General features: G+C 32.1%; 4 protein-coding genes across 4 annotated transcripts; 1 reads left to right on the forward strand and 3 right to left on the reverse strand.

Moving 5' to 3' along the window:
* Positions 1-407: 407 nt before the first annotated feature.
* Positions 408-2030, reverse strand: LOC112539203 (uncharacterized). Its single transcript, XM_089266508.1, has 3 exons — positions 1873-2030; positions 943-1709; positions 408-856 (listed from the first exon to the last, which is right to left on the reverse strand). The coding sequence occupies exons 1-3, from the start codon at positions 1930-1932 to the stop codon at positions 568-570; spliced, it is 1116 nt and encodes a 371-aa protein (XP_089122634.1). The 5' UTR covers positions 1933-2030; the 3' UTR covers positions 408-567.
* An 11524-nt stretch (positions 2031-13554) lies between these two features.
* On the forward strand, positions 13555-14755 carry LOC112539221 (uncharacterized). Its single transcript, XM_025161559.2, has 2 exons — positions 13555-14309; positions 14382-14755. Exons 1-2 carry the CDS (start codon positions 13861-13863, stop codon positions 14647-14649), a joined length of 717 nt encoding a protein of 238 aa, XP_025017327.2. The 5' UTR covers positions 13555-13860; the 3' UTR covers positions 14650-14755.
* Positions 14756-15498: 743 nt separating this feature from the next.
* Positions 15499-17038, reverse strand: LOC107365433 (uncharacterized). Its single transcript, XM_015932925.3, has 2 exons — positions 15979-17038; positions 15499-15900 (listed from the first exon to the last, which is right to left on the reverse strand). The coding sequence occupies exons 1-2, from the start codon at positions 16413-16415 to the stop codon at positions 15639-15641; spliced, it is 699 nt and encodes a 232-aa protein (XP_015788411.1). The 5' UTR covers positions 16416-17038; the 3' UTR covers positions 15499-15638.
* A 2183-nt stretch (positions 17039-19221) lies between these two features.
* Positions 19222-20430, reverse strand: LOC112539222 (uncharacterized). The gene is made up of 2 exons (XM_025161560.2): positions 19672-20430; positions 19222-19579 (listed from the first exon to the last, which is right to left on the reverse strand). Exons 1-2 carry the CDS (start codon positions 20427-20429, stop codon positions 19306-19308), a joined length of 1032 nt encoding a protein of 343 aa, XP_025017328.2. The 5' UTR covers position 20430; the 3' UTR covers positions 19222-19305.
* Between the last annotated feature and the right edge of the window lie 52 nt (positions 20431-20482).

The following is a 20482-nucleotide window of genomic DNA, read 5'->3' on the forward strand; positions in this document are numbered from 1 at the left end:
AAACCCAATCGGTAACCAGTTTTTATTAATAAACCCAACTGTTCTTGCTCTGGGTGAACGAATTTAAAACTAAAAAACACAAATCACAATCAATTGACAGCTAAATTGTAAGTAGAGATGCAGTTGAAAGGATCATGGTCCGAGAGAATCGCTGCAAATCGTTTAAGAGACTTCAACTCGATCAGTGCCTTCAAAAAATCCTTCAGCAAAGGCACCTTCAATAACATTAAGTTAAAGATGCAACCAAGAGTTCAATTGCTTACCGAAAAAGCACCAACAGTTAAATTGCATCCCGAGTGCAATTCTTACAATAGTACCCAATTTTTTTTTCAATTCTGAAGCACAAAAGAAAAAAAAATTTACTGTTTTGTTATTTTTTAACATATTTTATATTGTTATTGTTATACATTTCTTGTAACTTATACTAGACGAGACCATGGAAAATCTATTTTTATTAATAGGTATCAATAAAACTAGATTGTATTTTGCTATTGATCATTTTGACTCCACATTTATATCACAATAGCATCTCATCGCGCAAATGCCTACTAATTTTAGGTAAATGTCTTAATCTTGAAACGATTCTTCATCTATTGTATTGCAAATAGTAAATAACGCAATGCTGAGCTCAATTAGTTGAACAGTTAATATCAGAATCACTAAAAGAGCATAAATAACGAATAATTGATAGAATCCACTGCAATTCAATGGTTTCCAACTGAGATCAACCACTTTTCGAGAAACTTCAGACTTGTGAAATTCATATAAGGTTGTTGGATAAAAAGACAATAGAAAGTCAACGTAAATGTCGGTTTCTAGCTTTGGTAAAACTCCAATTTGAATTATCCGACGAGACCTGTGAAGATGGAGGAATCGCAAGTTAAACATTGGCTAGTAAAGTTTAGATGAATTTAAAACAAAAAGTATAATTAATTTACTCACAACTTATCAGACCTTCTTCTAATGGACTCGGAGGCATTATAACTGAAAAACAAAGCCTTTAATGAACTGTGAAAAGGTTTTGCTGAGAAATACGTCATTTGATTGGGTTTAATAAGATCGGATTTTGAAAGAAACAATGGAATCAGTTTTCTTCCGATACTAGAGACGAAGCTTACTATCTTTTCCCAGCTTTCAAACTCAGGAATAGGTCCTAATGGCATTGGTTCCCCGTATCCTTTTGAAACAGCCCGTTGATAAACATCAGCATAATCTTTGTTGACTTTGCCTTTGAAAAGATCGTACACTGAAATGCCTTCCGTAAAATACGGTATCTTATTCTGTCTGACCACGTCTTTCAATGTATCGATTTTGTAATCTCTGTCTCCAACAATAGTTTGGGTACTGAATGCAGCATTGAAGATGAACACAGGAAACATCAGGATAAGCATTTGAATCAAGCAGAGCCATAATGAACGACGAGTAAAATGCTGACGCAATGATACACCAAAACCTTGGTAGATAGATGTAACCAATGCTTCAATTTTGTAGTGTTTAACTGCGATCAATTCCAATATTAATATGGCCAGAACAGCCAATAATAAAGGAACCACGCTGATCGATGTTAAACTGGAAACAACTGCTGATGCACCGGGGTTCAAATTACGCGTACTAGCTATGTAGAACTTTTCTTCTGATGTGACAGAAGTGAAATAACCAGGAGCCTTTTGAGTATCCAACGACATTGGCAAGAAGCACATATCAGCCTTCTATTATAATATGCATAAGTTGATCATCAAATCAAAATTAAATCAAAGTGCGAAAGAAAAGGAAATTGTAACGAAATGACGCCCATTTGTGAATTCATGAGCAACAGTTTACTCAACTATTAAATGTTTAATATCTCACAGTTAATTTTACGATTGTACTTACCCCTTCTTGTAATAAACCCAAAACTCCATCATGATAACCAGTTTTTGTTAGTAAACCCATTTGTCCTTCCTTGGGTAAAATGAATTTCAAGCTAAAAAACAAAAAATCACAATTAATTGAACACTAAATTGTAAGTAGAGATGATGTTTCTTACTTGAAATGACCATAATCCGAGAGAATGGCAGCAAATCGTTTAAGAGACTTGAAATGAGGAACGACTTGGTCGTCTTCTTCAACAAATACTTCGGCCAATGATACCTTTAATGTATATTGAACAGCATTTAATAATTGGAATATACGGAATTCAATCAGAGTTTAATTGCTTACCGAAAAAGCACCGACAGTTAAATTGACTTTTTGCATCAGCAAACTAAAACTAGGAATAAATTGCGAAGTAAAATAACTGTTCCTTTTATAATTTTAGTCCAACAGACCTTTTGGCATCTGCAAAAAGTTGTTTATTTACAATAAAATTGATGAACAGACTTTGAAAATTAATATTAAATCAAATGTAAATATTTTTGAATATTTTGAATTCTAGTTCGATTATGAAGAATATAGCAATTTTGATATAATTTGACGGAAAATTTAATTAGGACAAAATATGAAACAAAATATAAGTAAACAGAATATAAATTGTCAAAAAGATTCGGTAATTATTCCAGTAATTGTTATATCCTTAACACCAGTCGCGAAGTCAAAATGATCGCTTGATATTAAAATGAAATTTTCATGATTAATAACAATGAAAAATACATTTTCAATGGTCTAGTGATTTAATGAAAATAATAAATTTTTTGCAGATTTCCTAGAGATCTGTATTTACAGTCCGTGTAAAAGTCCGTGCCTTGACTACAACTTTATTTTCCAATTGTGTATAACCTATGGAATAAAGTTACTGTTACGTCAATTATTATACCCAATCCAACCCAAGTCTCTTTTCAGAATCAATATGCAGATGATTAAATGGTATATTTGATAGAGTCCTGTGTATTTTAATCAATACCAACGAAAGTGGTCATTTTGTCAATCCATCCTCATCCTCTATGTAAAATGACTGTCTTTTTTCAAATTTTTCAGTCCAACAGACCTTTTGACTACTATAATTGTCTATTTATAATACAATGAATTGATGAATAGACTTTTATTATGTTATTGATATTCATCAATAAAATTGAATTTATTTAAATGTAAATATTTTTGAATATTTTGATTTAAAGTTCGATAATGAAGAATATAGCAATTTCAATATAAGACAGACAATCGAATCATGAAAAAATATAAATCAAAATACCAGAATAATAACAGAATATAAATTGACAAAAAGATTCCAGGAATCCAAGATATCCACGAGTCAAGATGATCGGTAAATATTAAAAATGAAATTCTTATAATTAATAACAATGATAAATATATTTTCAATGGTCTAGTGATTAAATGATGATAAACACTTTTAGGATAAAATGTTATTTGCGAAGTAAAACGACCCTTATTCCACTTTTCACACTGGATTTATTCTTAGTTTTGTTTTCTTGTCGAATTGTGAGAATTGTATTCAAAATGCAAAAATTCAATTTAACTGTTGGTGCTTTTTCGGTGAGTAATGAAACTGTGTGGGTGCATCTTTCGTTTACTAATAGTTGATATTGAAGGTACTATTTGCTCGAGGATTTGCTGAGAAAGATGGTCAAATAATTCCTAGATTGGCGTCTCTTAAACGATTGCAAGTGATTCTTTCTAATTCTGGTCAGTTCAAGTAAGAAACTGTTGTGATTCTATTTCCAGAACTAACTATTCAGATGGATTAATAAATTGTCCTCTTAGTCTGAAATTCATTTTACCCGAGGAAGGACAATTGGGAGTGCTAACAGAAACTGGTTATCATGATGGAGTTTTGGGTTTAATGCAAGAAGGGGTAAGTAATGTCAATGAACAAACATTTAGATATCAAATTTAGTCAATATCGCATAAACGCTGCATGTTCCACTCTAAAAAACGACTTTTCCATCATTTGTCATTATATTTCATCTTGAAATCTGCACCATTATTTCCTAACCCTTGGTACATTCAACTATTGAATTTTATGTATAATTTTACATCTTTAAGTGTATTTGAAATCTCAATCTAATTCTTTCAGTTTTTTCTATTTGTCCTTTTCATCATGAACTGTAATATTTCTTCTTTGTATTTTTCATTTGTAACTTTAGAAGGCTGATTTGTGCTTCTTGCCATTGGCATTGGATACCCATAAGGCTCCTGGTCATTTCACTTCTGTCATATCAGAAGAAAATTTCTTTATATTTAGTACACGAAACCTGAGTCTCGATAGTTCAGCAGTTGTTTCAAGTATAACATCAGTCACCGCTATTCCTTTATTATTGGCTATTCTGACCATATTAATACTGGAATTGATTGCAGTTAAACGCTTCAAAATTGCAGCTTTATTGACAGCAACCTTTCGATCCTTCGGTATCTCATTCCATCAGAATTCATCTCAAACTTCATCATGGCTCTGTTTGATTCAAATGCTTATCCTAATGTTTCCTGTGTTCATCTTTAATTCTGCATTCAGTACGCAAACTATTGTAGGAACTGCGGATTACAAGATTGATACATTAAAGGATGTTATCAACCAGGGCAGAATACCATTTTTCTTGAAGGTATTTCAATGTACGACTTCTTCAAAGGCAAAGTTAGCAAAGAATATGATGATATCTATAAACGTAGCGTTTCTGAAGGATTTGGTGAAGCCTTTCCATTAGGACCTGTTCCTGTATTTGAAAAGAGTGATTTAATGGTCACTTTTTTATCAAGTGTCGGCAGAAAACTAAAGGGTGTTACACTTAACAGCCTGCAAATTTAGAAGATAAGAATTAAAATTGAGCTTACCTTAATCAAAAAATTTGTTGATATTGATGACATTGACCAATTGGTTTTGATTTCCTGTCTCTGGCGATTCATTATCTGTGTTCATCTTCATCAATATCAACAAATTTTAAGATAAAGGTAAGCTCAATTTTATTTTTATCTTCAAAATTTGCAGGCTGTTAAGTGTAACACCCTTTAGCTCCATTGATGAGTTTGGTGTCTGGTTATGGCAAAATCAATCAAACACATTACTTCTCAGAGTAGCCTTTCCATAAATCTTTGCGAGCTATACTTTTTAGCCATAATATATCTAAGCCCATCAGAATAAGGGCTGATAAACTGTGAGTGAATATGATTTATTTTTATTCAATAATTCTTTATTTAATTCCAAACATCCAACTTTGTTTATACAGGGCTCGTCTGGTAATTCAAAGTGGAATCGTCCCAAAACTAGAAGGAGATATTTAGTCTGAGCGTAGTGAAGACTTATGTATTATATGTGGATCGAAAAAAATACCAAACTAACTAATGCAGAGAACAAACCACTGAACAGAATTTCATGAAATTGGACATTATTGAAGATCACATGAATGCGAAGCTCCGAGAAAAAGGAAAATTTTATCCTATACAGGGTGCCCAGAATTTTCGAGCTTAAGATTCTGAAAAATCACCTTTTTCGGGATTATTCAAGATTTCGTTGAACTAGCTTTATGAAAACCGATATACAGTTACAAAAATTATACACAAATTTTTTCCTATGAAAATTTTGCGCATGCGCACACTCCAAAATTTTGTATTTTGAATTTTCACTATTTAGCTAAATCTATGCCATATTAGAAAGTCAGGCGAAAGGCCCGTAAAGTCTATTTTCCGAGCAAAGCCACTTACTCTGGTTCAGCTTAAGACTGGTGGCAGCTGCTTTAACTTAACTTATAATTTTAATTTTTAACAATTCACTTGATTTAAAGTCTAATTTAATTCGATTCACATTAAAACAGAAGCATTTAAGCACCATAATTAGCAAAATCAAGTCAATCTAGCAATTCTGGATATTATTTAAAGCTGAATAAGTCAACGGAAAGAATTGATGAATTTTTGATGAAAGATATCGAAAAAATATCAAGTTGTTCTGGAATGAATCTGATGAAAGGCTTGAATCTGTTAGTAGATTGACTTGATTTTGCTAATTATGGTGCTTAAATGCTTCTGTTTTAATGTAAATCGAATTAAATTTGACTTTGATTCAAGTTAATTGTTAAAAATTAAAATTATAAGTTAAGTTAAAGCAGCTGCCACCAGTCTTAAGCTGAACCAGAGTAAGTGGCTTTGCTCGGAAAATAGACTTTACGGACCTTTCGCCTGACTTACCATTTTTTCGATATTTTTCATCAAAAATACATCAATTCTTTCCGTTGGCTTATTCAGCTTTACATAATATCCAGAATTGCTAGATTGACTTGATTTTGCTGATTATGGTGCTTAAATGCTTCTGTTTTAATGTGAATCGAATTAAATTAGACTTTAAATCAAGTGAATTGTTAAAAATTAAAATTATAAGTTAAGTTAAAGCAGCTGCCACCAGTCTTAAGCTGAACCAGAGTAAGTGGCTTTGCTCGGAAAATAGACTTTACGGGCCTTTCGCCTGACTTACCGCCATATTTACCATAATTTGAGTCTTAAAATTTTTTCATTACTTATTTTTCATACTTTATGATCGATCTATGCCCATTTTTCTAAAAATAAGGAGCAGAAAATTTTTTGGAAGATTTGATCATCAGGTGTAAGTTGATTTTTTTGCTGAAAATATGCTTTTGTAATCAGAATAAGTTCATCAATGTAAGATCTCTTGTCATACAGTAAGCTACCAGATAATGAAAATCAATTTTCAACGCTTCCTCAATTGAAGAGTTAAATCAAATTGAAATTTTCTTTGATTATTAATTAACTATTAAATCTAATTTTCTTTCGCCGAACATCATCGAAGAAACTCAAGAAATCTGTTTAAAAAGCAATTTATCTTGAATTTGATTAGTTAAAGAAAGTTGATAATCAAGAAAATTATTTCAAAAAGCGAGAAAATAATTCAGAGAAAAGACTCAAATGCCAATTTCGTATGAATTTTTCTGAACTCGAACAACTTAGCATCTATTTCCAAAAAAAGAACTGGCGAAATTGAATTGTTCAATGATCGAAATAATGATTTAATTTTTTGTGACAAATTAATGCCAATCATTCAAAATTTTTTAGATCCAGTGACTGGAGTGCGCTGCAGGCCTCAAGGTATTACGTACACATTGCCACATATTAGAGTAGTTTTCGTAAATGACGCAATTATTTGATAAACCGGCCAATGGAATTGTATGTCGATTTGGAAGATGAATCATTCGTGTAATTAAAAAATTTTCTGATCGAAGGTTTTCGATAAAATAACTTTCGAAGTTTTGAATCGAGTTTCAGATTTCCTTTTTTCATATTTTGATTCTTTTAAATGTGAATTGAATTCATCGTTAAAAATTCACATTCAAGAGAATTTGCGATCAGTCATGAGCCTTGTGTTCACTAAGTAACACATAACAACGAACTTTTTGTTCGGTGATAAATGATATGGCATCCATATAATGCATTTTGTGTACATATATGTGAACCCAACTTGTAAAGTGTATCTTATGTTACAATGTTTTATTGTTCCCTGGAAACGTTTCTCGAATAATGCAAAACTATTTGTATTTTATTGTATTTTATTTCAATTCAAATTGACAAGACAAAAATTATCGAAAATAAAATGAATTTTTTGAAATAAATATTGATGATAATATCCTATCTTCGGAATTTCTTATGGAATTGCTCTATTCATTGATCTTTTAAAGATAAATGGAACTGGGTAAATCTTTAGTTTTATAATTATCGCTAGGGAATTGCAGTTGAAGGAACAAAACACAGAGTGTTCTATTATACTTTTCACCTTTCAATTTGTTTTTCAATTTGACCGAGCGAGGAAAGCAACGATCAACTCAATAAATAGAGCAACGATGGAAATAATCAACATGAAGATGAATAAACGAAATATCTGATAGAATCCTCTGTAATTTACAGGTTGCCAATTGAGATCATCACCTTTCTGCGGAACTTGAGACTTGTGAAAGTCGTATAAGGTTGCAGGATAAAAGGAAAGAATGAAGTCAACGTAAGTATCGCCTTCTAGTTTCTTAGATATCCCACTTTCGATCAAACGACGAGATCTGTAAGAATTAAGAAAAGGTAAAATCAAGTGTTAGAGATTTAATCAACAACGATTTATTACAATAAGTTGATTCACTCACAGCGTATCAAACCTTTTTTTGAGGGATTCGGAAGTATTACGGTTAAAAAGCATAGCTTGTAATGATCTATGAAAAGGCTTTTCTGAGAAATATTGTACTTGATTGGGAACAATTAAATTAGATCCAGCAGCAGACAATGGAGTCAGTTTCCTGCCAATGCCAGAAATGAAAGTGACCATTTTGTCTAATCTACCTCTATCGGCAATGGGTCCTAATGGAATTGGTTCACCATATCCTTTGGCAACGGCCCGTTCATAGATCTCAGCATAATCTTTATTGACTTTGCCTTTGAAGAAGTCATACAGTGAAATGCCTTCAAAGAAACATGGTATCTTTCCCTGTTCAATAACATCTTGCAATGTATCAACTTTGTAATCCGAAGTTCCTATAATAGTTTGGGTACTGAATGCAGAATTGAAGATGAATACAGGAAACATTAAGATGAGTATTTGAATCAAGCAAAACCATGATGAATGGTTAGATGAATGCTGGTGGAATGAGATACCGAATGAACGGAAAGTTGCTGTAAGCAATGCGTCGATTTTAAAGTGTTTAACAGCAATTATTTCCAATATTAATATGACCAGAACAGCCAATAATAAAGGAATCGCTTCGACTGAAGTCAAGCTTGAAATAAGAGCAGATGTAAGGTCATTCAAATTACGACGCGTTAGGATGTAATAGTCCATTTCTGATATAACTGAAGTGAAATAACCAGGAGCCTTCTGGGTATCCAACGGTAATGGCACAAAGCACATATCAGCCTTCTGTTATTTACGAATACAACAAGAAATAAAAGGATAAAATCAATTTAAACTGAAAATACCAAAATATCTAATTAGGTACACATAACATAGCAGAAAGCGACTGATAAAGTTAAGGATTTTCTCCACTTTTTAACCATTTGATTAACATTGATGTATTATCATTACAATCAAAGATTGTTTTGAACCAAAATTAATCAGACATCAAATGAGGCAATTATTTGGTGGCTATTAGAAATAGTGAAAATACTAATCCCATGACGATAATTTGAGAGGGTTTACTGTGTTGGGTGCATGATGCCAGCAAAATCGTATCATTTTTTTCTGATCTAATTTTTCCATTGATGATCACAATGACTGTACTTACGCCATCTTGCATTAAACCCAAAACTCCATCGTGATAACCAGTTTCTGTTAGAACTCCCAATTGTCCTTCCTCGGGTAAAATGAATTTCAGACTAAAAAACACAAATCACGATTGACAATTATTAATAAATTGTAAGTAGAGTTAAAAGTTTTTTTACTTGAAAGGGCCATAATCAGTAATGGCTGCAAATCGTTTAAGAGACTTCAAGTTAGGAACAATTTGATCATCTTCTTCAACAAATCCTTCGGCAAATGGTACCTTCAATATCAAATAGCATATAATATTAATAAGTTAAAGATGCAACCAGAGTTTAATTGCTTACCGAAAAAGCACCAACAGTTAAATTGACTTTTTGCATTTCGAATGTAATTCTCAGATTCTTGATTTGATTAGAATACAAAATATTAATAAAAAGTCCAAGTCTTGATCACAATTTTATTTTCAAATGTTGAATAACCTACAAAATAAAGTTACTGTTTTGTAAATTGTTACATTATATTTCAGATTGTGACATACATTTGTGTGTTTCAAGGCAATTTTCAAAAGTTGTTTATTTTCAATGTAATTATTTAATCACTAGACCATTGAAAATGTATTTTCTTAGCAATAAAATTAAATTGCATTTTAATATTGATTATTTTCACTCATTATGATTTACTGCATCGAAACCGTAACCGAAAGTGCATTAGCAGTTGTATTGACTACTTGCTAATTTTACAATAGTTCGGTAATGAAGAACATAACGATATAATTATGAAAAAATGAAAACTATATGAATATGAAACAAAACTATTATCGAGTGCAAAAAGAATCATTGGACCATTTTATGTCAAGAGAGTTTTTATAAGGTCTAAAATGCGTTTGTCAGGAACCTCAACGAGGATCCCTTTTTTACATTGAACGTTCGTGTCTCACAATATTATACCTACTCATTGAAATTGCATCAGACCAAGTAAACATCTCAAAGTAATTTCGCATCATTGAAACTCCGAACGTCAGTTTTTTTGGCAGATGCCGTACCTTTAATATATTGAATAGTTGCAATATACAACAAGCAATGATTAACTCAATAAGCAATACAGTTGTAGACAAAACCAAGATAAAGATAAGTGACTGAAATATTTGATAAAATTCTGTGTAATTTAATGAATACCAATTGAGATCATCGCCTTTCTGAGGAGCTTCAGACTTGTGAAAATCATATAAGGTTGCAGGATAAAAGGAGAGTACCGGATGTGGCAAAAGTCATTCCCAGCATATTTTCGCGAATAACTTTTGAACCGATAGAGATATTTCAAAACACTTTTTTCTCATCATAATCAGCTCTTTTTCGGTTATCATTTAACTATTTGTTTAAAGTACTAACCTTTACCAGCGATCGTTCTGACATGAAAAATGCAAAAAATTGTCTCAAAATGAAAAATTTGAGAATCGGCGTGTTTCTACCTACGCATTTATGGCTTCGTTGCAGGGTGCTTTTGAGCCTTCGTGGCACTTTATAATTTCCGTTTAGTGGCTTTGGTGCCGTCTTTGTAGAGATAATATCATTTTATAGAAAATGCGCATCTTTGCCGATAAGATTGGACATTTTACAAAATTCGAATTTTAACTAGAAAATATTAAAAACTTCAACCGACGGCTCAAGAAAAAGACCTAAAAAATTTGATGACGATATCTATCACAGTTACTGAGAAAAAGGGAAAAATATGCTGGGAATGACTTTTGCCACATTTGTGAATTCATGAGCAACAGTTTACTCAACTATTAAATGTTTAATATCTCACAGTTAATTTTACGATTGTACTTACCCCTTCTTGTAATAAACCCAAAACTCCATCATGATAACCAGTCTTTGTCAGTAAACCCATTTGTCCTTCCTTGGGTTAAATGAATTTCAAGCTAAAAAACACAATTATTAATAATTGAACACTAAATTGTAAGTAGAGTTAAAAGTTTCTTACTTGAAATGACCATAATCCGAGAGAATGGCAGCAATTCGTTTAAGAGACTTGAAATGAGGAACAATTTGATCGTCTTCTTCAACAAATACTTCGGCCAATGATACCTTTAATGTATATTGAACAGGATTAATAATTGGAATATACGGAATTCAATCAGAGTTTAATTGCTTACCGAAAAAGCACCGACAGTTAAATTGACTTTTTGCATTTTAAATGCAATTCTCACAATTCAATCAGCAAACTAAAACTAGAAATAAATTGCAAAGTAAAATAACTGTTGCTTTTATAATTTTAGTCCAATAGACCTTTCGGCATCTGCAAAAAGTTGTTTATTTACAACTAAATCACTTAATGAATAGATCTTTGAAAATTTATGATGTTATTGATATGCGAAATAAAAATGTATTAAATCAAATGTAAATATTTTTGAATATTTTGGATTCTAGTTCGATTATGAAGAATATAGTAATTTTGATATAATTTGACGGACAATTTAATTAGGACAAAATATGAAACAAAATATAATAACAGAATATAAATTGTCAAAAAGATTCGGTAATTATTCCAGTAATTGTTATATCCTTATTACCAGTCGCAAAGTCAAAATGATCGCTTGATATTAAAATGAAATTTTAATGATTAATAACAATGAAAAATACATTTTCAATGGTCTAGTGATTAAATGAAAATAATAACTTTTTTGCAGATTTTCAGAGATCTGTATTTACAGTCCGTGTAAAAGTCCGTGCTTTGACTACAACTTTATTTTCCAATTGTTATAACCTATGAAATAAAGTTACTGTTTTGTGAATTATTATACCCAATCCAACCCAAGTCTCCTTTCACCTTTCAATTTTCATTTGTTTTTCATTTTTTTTGTGCAGAAAAGCAACGATTAACTCAAAAAGCAGCACAAATATGGACAGAATCAACATAAAGATGAATAAATGAAATATTTGATAGAGTCCTGTGTAATTTAATGAATACCAACGAAAGTGGTCATCTTGTGCAAACTATCCTCACCCTTAATGTGCCCTAATGGCATTGGTTTTATCAAATCCTTTTGCAACGGCCCGTTCATAAATATCAGCATAATCTTTATTGACTTTGCCTTGGCTGAATTAAACAAAAGATGCACCCAAGCAGTTGAATTAACTTTTGCATTTCGAATAAAATTTTCAGAAAATAATGAAAAATACGAATGCATTCAGTGTAAAATGACTCTCTTTTTTAAAATTTTTCAGTCCAACAGACCTTTTAACATCTTTAAAAAGTTGTTTATTTACAATAAATTGATGAATAGACTTTTATTATGTTATTGATATTCATCAATAAAATTGAATTGATTTAAATGTAAATATTTTTGCATATTTTGATTTATAGTTCGATAATGAAGAATATAGCAATTTCAATATAAGACAGACAATTGAATCAGGAAAAAATATGAAACAAAATACCAGAATAATAACAGAATATAAATTGACAAAAAGATTCCAGGAATCCAAGATATCCACGAGTCAAGATGATCGGTAAATATTGAAAATGAAATTCTAATGATTAATAACAATGATGAATATATTTTCAATGGTCTAGTGATTAAATGAGGATAAACACTTTTAGGATAAAATGTTATTTGCGAAGTAAAACGGCCCTTACTTCACTTTTCACACTAAATTTATTCTTAGTTTTGTTTTCTTGTTGAATTGTGAGAATTGTATTTCAAATGCAAAAATTCAATTTAACTGTTGGTGCTTTTTCGGTGAGTAATGAAACTGTGTGGGTGCATCTTTCGTTTACTAATAGTTGATATTGAAGGTACCATTTGCTCGAGGATTTGCTGAGAAAGATGGTCAAATAATTCCTAGATTGGCGTCTCTTAAACGATTTCAAGTGATTCTTTCTAATTCTGGCCAGTTCAAGTAAGAAACTGTTGTGATTCTATTTCCAGAACTAACTATTCAGATGGATTAATAAATTGTTCATTTAGTCTGAAATTCATTCTTCCAGAAGAAGGACAACTGGGAGTGCTAACAGAAACTGGTTATCACGATGGAGTTTTGGGTCTAATGCAAGAAGGGGTAAGTAATGTCAATGTACAAACATTTAGATATCAAATTTAGTCAATATCGCATAGACGCTGCATTTTATACTCTAAAAAACGACTTTCCATCATTTGTCATTATATTTCATCTTGAAATCTGCACCATTATTTCCTAACCCTTGGTACATTCAACTATTGAATTTTATATTTCATTTTACATCTTCAAGTGTATTTGAAATCTCAATCTAATTCTTTCAGTTTTACCAGTTTTGGCTTTCGTCCTTTCTATTTGTCCTTTTCATTATGAACTGTAATATTTCTTCTTTGTATTTTTCATTTGTTACTACAGAAGGCTGATTTGTGCTTCTTGCCATTAGCATTGGATACCCAAAAGGCTCCTGGTCATTTCACTTCTGTCATATCAGAAGAAAACTTCAATATATTTAGTACACGAAACCTGAATCTCGACAGTTCAGCAGTTGTTTCAAGTCTAACATCAATCACCGCTATTCCTTTATTATTAGCTGCTCTGGGCATAGTAATATTGGAATTGATTGCAGTTAAACATTTCAAAATTGAAGCTTTTTTGACAGCAAACTTTCGATCCTTCGGTATCTCATTCCATCAGAATTTACCTAACACTTCATCCTGGCTCTGTTTGATTCAAATGCTTATCCTAATGTTTCCTGTGTTCATCTTCAATTCTGCATTCAGTACGCAAACTATTGTAGGAACTGCGGATTACAAGATTGATACATTAAAGGATGTTATCAGCCAGGGCAGAATACCATTTTTCCTTGAAGGTATATCAATGTACGACTTCTTTAAAGGCAAAGTTAGCAAAGAATATGATGATATTTATAAACGTAGCGTTTCTGAAGGATTTGGTGAAGCCTTTCAATTAGGACCTGTTCCTGTATTTGAAAAGAGTGAATTGATGGTCACTTTCCTATCAAGTGTTGGCAGAAAACTAGCTCCATTAATGAGTTTGGTGTCTGGTTATGGCAAAATCAATCAAGAGCATTACTTTTCAGAGAAGCCTTTTCATAAATCTTTGCGAGCTATACTTTTTAGCCATAATATATCTAAGCCCATCAGAAAAAGTGCTGATAAACTGTGAGTGAATTTACTTATTTTTTATTCAATAATTCTTTATTTAATTCCAAACATCCATTTCTGTTTATGCAGGGCTCGTCGAGTTATCCAAAGTGGAATCGTCCCAAAACTAGAAGGAGATATTTACATCGAGTTCATACTTTCTTTTTATCCAACTACCTTATTCGAGTTTCACAAATCTGAAGTTCCTCGAAAAATAAATGACTTCACTTGGAAACCATTAAGTTTTAGTGGATTCTATCAGATATTTTATATTTATATCTTAATATTGATACTGATAACATTTGTTGCACTCATTGAAATCAGTATTGGTTTTTTCTGTACTCATAAAATGAAATAAAAACTCCTTGTGATAAAATCTTTCTAGTTAAATGCAAACATTCAAACATCGGTGACAGTTCACTACCTCCGATATCCTTTATCTTTGGCAAATGGAAAAACTTTTTAAGTTTGGGAATTTAAAATGGGTAAAGTATTTCGTACGCGAGCAATGTTGCTAAGAACTGGCGAAATTGAATTGTTCAATGATCGAAATAATGATTTGCTTTTTTGTGACATATTAATGCTAATCATTCAAAATTTTTTAGACCCAGTGACTGGAGTGCGCTGCAGGCCTCAAGGTATGACGTACACATTGCCACATATTAGAGTAGTTTTCGCAAATGACGCAATTATTTGATAAACCGGCCAATGGAATTGTATGTCGATTTGAAAGATGAATCATTCGTGTAATTAAAAAATTTTCTGATCGAAGGTTTTCGATAAAATAACTTTCGAAGTTTTGAATCGAGTTTCAGATTTCCTTTTTTCATATTTTGATTCTTTTAAATGTGAATTGAATTCATCGTTAAAAATTCACATTCAAGAGAATTTGCGATCAGTCATGAGCCTTGTGTTCACTAAGTAACACATAACAACGAACTTTTTGTTCGGTGATAATGATATGGCATCCATATAATGCATTTTGTGTACATATATGTGAACCCAACTTGTAAAGTATATCTTATGTTACAATGTTTTATTGTTCACTGGAAACGTTTCTCGAATAATGCAAAACTATTTGTATTTTATTGTATTTTATTTCAATTCGAATTGGCAAAAAGACAAAAATTATCGAAAATAAAATGAATTTTTTGAAATAAATATTGATGATAATATCCTCTTCGGAATTTCTTATGGAATTGCTCTATTCATTGATCTTTTTAAAGATAAATGGGACTGGGTAAATCTTTAGTTTTATAATTATCGCTAGGGAATTGCAGTTCAAGGAACCAAACACAGCTTAAGTAAACAGAAGAGTGTTCTACTTTTCACCTTTCAATTTGTTTTTCACTTTGGTCGAGCGAGGAAAGCAACGATCAACTCAATAAATAGAGCAACGATGGAAAGAATCAACATGAAGATGAATAAACGAAATATCTGATAGAATCCTCTGTAATTTACTGGTTGCCAATTGAGATCATCACCTTTCTGCGGAACTTGAGACTTGTGAAAGTCGTATAAGGTTGCAGGATAAAAGGAAAGAATGAAGTCAACGTAAGTATCTCCTTCTAGTTTCTTAGATATCCCACTTTGGATCATCCGACGAGATCTGTAAGAATTAAGAAAAGGTAAAATCAAGTGTTAGAGATTGAATCAACAACGATTTACAATAAGTTGATTCACTCACAGCGTATCAAACCTTTTTTTGAGGGATTCGGAAGTATTGTGGTTAAAAAGCATAGCTTGTAATGATCTGTGAAAAGGCTTTTCTGAGAAATATTGTACTTGATTGGGTACAATTAAATTAGATTCAGCAGCAGACAATGGAGTCAGTTTCCTTCCAATGCCAGAAACGAAAGTGACCAATTTGTCTAATCTACCTCTATCGGCAATGGGTCCTAATGGCATTGGTTCACCATGTCCTTTGGCAATGGCCCGTTCATAGATCTCAGCATAATCTTTATTGACTTTGCCTTTGAAGAAGTCATACAGTGAAATGCCTTCAAAGAAACATGGGATCTTTCCCTGTTCAATAACATCTTGCAATGTATCAACTTTGTAATCCGAAGTTCCTATAATAGTTTGGGTACTGAATGCAGAATTGAAGATGAATACAGGAAACATTAAGATGAGTATTTGAATCAAGCAAAACCATGATGAATGGTTAGATGAATGCTGGTGGAATGAGATACCGAATGAACGAAAGGTTGCTGCAAGTAATGCGTCGATTTTAAAGTGTTTAACAGCAATTATTTCTAATACTGTCAAACCTCCGATAATGTCACACTCTCAAAATGTCACAGAGTCATGGTAACGAAATTAAACAATTTAATTTAATTCAGTTTTTTAATTAAATAAATTTTGCAAGGACTGCAATAATGGTTTTAATTGGGTATATTATACGAATTGCCCAATTAAACATAAAAAATCTCAAAATTAAATTAAAAATTAATTTTTTTTGTTAAATAAGATTCGTAAAAGGGCTATTCCACCTAGAAATTATGTAAAAATAGCCAAAACGCTAATCCCACGAAGTGACATTATTGGAGGTTTGACAGTATTAATATGACCAGAACAGCCAATAATAAAGGAATCGCTTCGACTGAAGTCAAGCTTGAAATGAGAGCAGATGTAAGGTCATTCAAATTACGACGCGTTAGGATGTAATAGTCCATTTCTGATGTAACTGAAGTGAAATAACCAGGAGCCTTTTGGGTATCCAACGGTAATGGCACAAAGCACATATCAGCCTTCTGTTATTACGAATACAACAAGAAATAAAAGGTTAAAATCAATTTACACTGAAAATACCAAGATATCTAAATAGGTACACATAAAGCAGAAAATGACTGATTAAGTTGAGGATTTCGCTCCACTTCTTAACCATTTCATTAACATTGGTGTATTATCAATACAATCGAAGATTGATGCAATTTTTGTTGGGCTATTAGGAATAGTCAAAATGCTAAACCACGACGTGATAATTTAAGAAGGTTTACTGTGGTGGGTTTATGATGCCAGTGAAATCGTAACATTTTTTTCTGTTCTTTTTCCATTGATTGTCACAATGACTGTACTTACGCCATCTTGCATTAGACCCAAAACTCCATCATGATAACCAGTTTCTGTTAGCACTCCCAATTGTCCTTCCTCGGGTAAAATGAATTTCAGGCTAAAACCAAAAAATCACAATTGATTAATAAATTGTAAGTAAAGTCAAAAGTTTCTTACTTGAAAGGGCCATAATCAGTAAGAATGGCTGCAAATCGTTTAAGAGACTTTAAGTTAGGAACAAATTGATCGTCTTCTTCAACAAATCCTTCAGCAAATGGCACCTTCAACATCAAATAGCAAATAATATTAATAAGATGCAACCAGAGTTTAATTGCTTACCGAAAAAGCACCAACAGTTAAATTGACCTTTTGCATTTCGAATGTAGCTCTCAGATTCTTATGATTTATTCAGTTGATATGAAGACAAAATATTAATATTATAAAAAGTCCAAGTCTTAATCACAATTTGAATTTGAATAACCTACAAAATAAAGTTACTGTTTTGTAAATTGTTACATTATATTTCAAATTGGGACATACATTTGTGTGTTTTAAGTCAATTTTCAAAAGTTGTTTATTTTCAATGTAATTATTTAATCACTAGACCATTGAAAATGTATTTTCTTAGCAATAAAATTAAATTGCATTTTAATATTGATTATTTTCACTCATTATGATTTATATCACAACTGCATCTCATCGAAACCGTAACCGAAAATGCATTAGCATTTGAATCGACTATTTGCCAATTTTACAATAGTTCGGTAATGAAGAACATAACAATATAATTATGAAACAAAACTATTATCGAGTGCAAAAAGAATCATTGGACCATTCTATGTCGAAAAAGTTTTCATAAGGTCTCAAATGCGTCTGTCAGGGACCCAATAACCTCAACGAGGATCCATTGTTTGCATTCAAAGGTCTTGTCTTACAATATTATATCTGCTCATTGGAATTGCATCAGATCACATTAAACATCTTAAAATAATTTCGCACCATTGAAACTCCGAATGTCAGTTTTTTTGGCAAATGCCGTACCTTTAATATATTGAATAGTTAATACATTTGTAATATACAATAAGCAATGATTAACTCAATAAGCAGTACAACTGTGGACAGAATCAACATAAAGATGAGTAAATGAAATATTTGATAGAGTCCATTGTAATTTACAGGTTGCCAATTGAGATCATCACCTTTCTGCGGAGCTTGAGACTTGTGCAAGTCGTATAAGGTTGCAGGATAAAAGGAAAGAATGAAGTCAATGTAAATGTCGCCTTCTACTTTCGTAAAAATCCCACCTTGGATCATCCGACGAGATCTGAAACAATTAAGTGTTTGGGATTAAATTTATAACGATTAAAAAAAGTTAATTCACTCACAGTGTATCAAACCTTTTTTTGAGGGATTCAGATGCATTAAAGCTGAAAAGGAGGCCTTGTAATGATCTATGGAAAGGTTTTGCTGAGAAATATTGTTCTTGATTGGATTCAATAAAATCAGTTTTTGAGAGGAGTAATGGAATCAGTTTTCTTCCCATACTAGAGACGAAAGTGACCATCTCGTCCCTTCTTTTGAACATAGGAATAGTCCTCCGTATCCTTTTGCACGAGGTTTGGTTCCGTTTAGTTGGTAAGTTGGTTTTGGCAAGAGTCTAAGTGAAAGAGTTGGCCAATTAGACACCAGATCAATCACAACCGATGATAATTCTGCCCCAAATGATATTGAGATGCCGGGATTCAATTTATGGTCAGATATTGAAGTTACTAATGCTTCTGATGCTTTTGGTAATGAAAATGATTGCATACTTGACTCATTGTGTTTGTTTCTAGTGACCATGTAAAGATGATTCTTGCAAGCTAGCATGGCAGATGCATTTGCTTGCAATCATTGATTCGATGAAACTTCAAGTACAAGAAAATATTCCACTCGTGATCTTAAAAAGATTTAATAAGTTTTATTCATTTATTGTATTGTAAATGGAAAACAACGCAATGCTGAGCTCAATTAACTGAAAAGCTAATATCAGAATAACTATGAGAAGATAAATAAAGAATAGTTGATAGAATTTACTGTAATTCAATGAGTGCCAATTGAGATTATCCACTTTTCGAGGAACTTCAGTTTTGTAAAATTCATATAAGGTTGTGGGATAAAAAGAGAGTAGAAAGTCAACGTAAATATCGCTTTCAATTTTTGTAACGATTCCACTTTTGAACATCCGAAGAGATCTGTGAAGATTAAAAAGTAAAAAGTTAAGCAGTGAGAAATCAATTTTAGATCAACTTATTAATATAACAAAACGTATCATGAATTTACTCACATAGTATCAGTTCTTCTTCTAACGGACTCAGAGGCATTATAACTGAAAAACAAAGCTTTTAATGCTCTATGAAAGGGCTTTGTTGAGAAATGGAAAATTTGATTTGCTTTGATAGCATCGGACTCTGGAAGGACTAATGGAGTCAGTTTTCTTCCCATACTAGAGACGAAGCTGACCATCTTGTCCCTTCTTTCAAACATAGGAATAGGTCCCAATGGAAATGGTTCCCCGTATCCTTTTGCAACAGCTCGTTCATAGACATCAGCATAATCTTCGTTAACTTTGCCTTTGAAAAAATCGTACATTGAAATACCTTCAGTGAAATATGGTATCTTATTCTGTCTGACCACGTCTTTCAATGTTTCGATTTTGTAATCTCTGTCTCCAACTATAGTTTGGGTACTGAATGCAGCACCAAAGATGAACACTGGAAACATTAGGATAAGCATTTGAATCAAGCAAAGCCACGATGAACGGTGAGATATATTCTGGTAAAATGAGACACCGAAGGATCTAAAGATTGCTGTGAGCAAGGCATCAATTTTGAAACTTTTGACAGCAATCAATTCCAATATTAATATAGACAGAACTGCCGATAGTAAAGGAATCGCGGTGACTGATGTTAGACTTGAAACAACTGCTGAAGTATTTGGATCCAAGATACGTGCACTTGCTATGTAGAACTTTTCTTCTGATATGACAGAAGTAAAGTAACCGGGAGCCTTTTGAGTATCCAACGATAATGGCAAGAAGCCCATATCAGCCTTCTAGTATGCATATTAAGTTAATCATCAGCAGAAAGTTAGACCAA

This window comes from Tetranychus urticae, chromosome 1 (genome assembly GCF_039701765.1).
Source record: "Tetranychus urticae isolate SD_2017Ah chromosome 1, NJAU_TeUrti_SD_1.0, whole genome shotgun sequence".
Lineage (NCBI taxonomy): Eukaryota > Metazoa > Arthropoda > Arachnida > Trombidiformes > Tetranychidae > Tetranychus > Tetranychus urticae.

Bases quoted from the DNA above. Each gene is read 5' to 3' on its own strand.
- LOC112539203 (XM_089266508.1), bottom strand. From the start codon at position 1,932: ATGGGTTTACTAACAAAAACTGGTTATCATGATGGAGTTTTGGGTTTA. The intron at 1,710-1,872 runs GTAAGTACAATC...ATATTATAATAG, and splicing joins TGGGTTTATTACAAGAAGGG to AAGGCTGATATGTGCTTCTT. The intron at 857-942 runs GTGAGTAAATTA...CCATCTTCACAG, and splicing joins AGAAGAAGGTCTGATAAGTT to GTCTCGTCGGATAATTCAAA.
- LOC112539221 (XM_025161559.2), top strand. From the start codon at position 13,861: ATGCTTATCCTAATGTTTCCTGTGTTCATCTTCAATTCTGCATTCAGT. The intron at 14,310-14,381 runs GTGAGTGAATTT...CTGTTTATGCAG, and splicing joins AGAAAAAGTGCTGATAAACT to GGCTCGTCGAGTTATCCAAA.
- LOC107365433 (XM_015932925.3), bottom strand. From the start codon at position 16,415: ATGTTTCCTGTATTCATCTTCAATTCTGCATTCAGTACCCAAACTATT. The intron at 15,901-15,978 runs GTGAGTGAATCA...TAATTCTTACAG, and splicing joins AAAAAAAGGTTTGATACGCT to ATCTCGTCGGATGATCCAAA.
- LOC112539222 (XM_025161560.2), bottom strand. From the start codon at position 20,429: ATGGGCTTCTTGCCATTATCGTTGGATACTCAAAAGGCTCCCGGTTAC. The intron at 19,580-19,671 runs GTGAGTAAATTC...TAATCTTCACAG, and splicing joins AGAAGAAGAACTGATACTAT to ATCTCTTCGGATGTTCAAAA.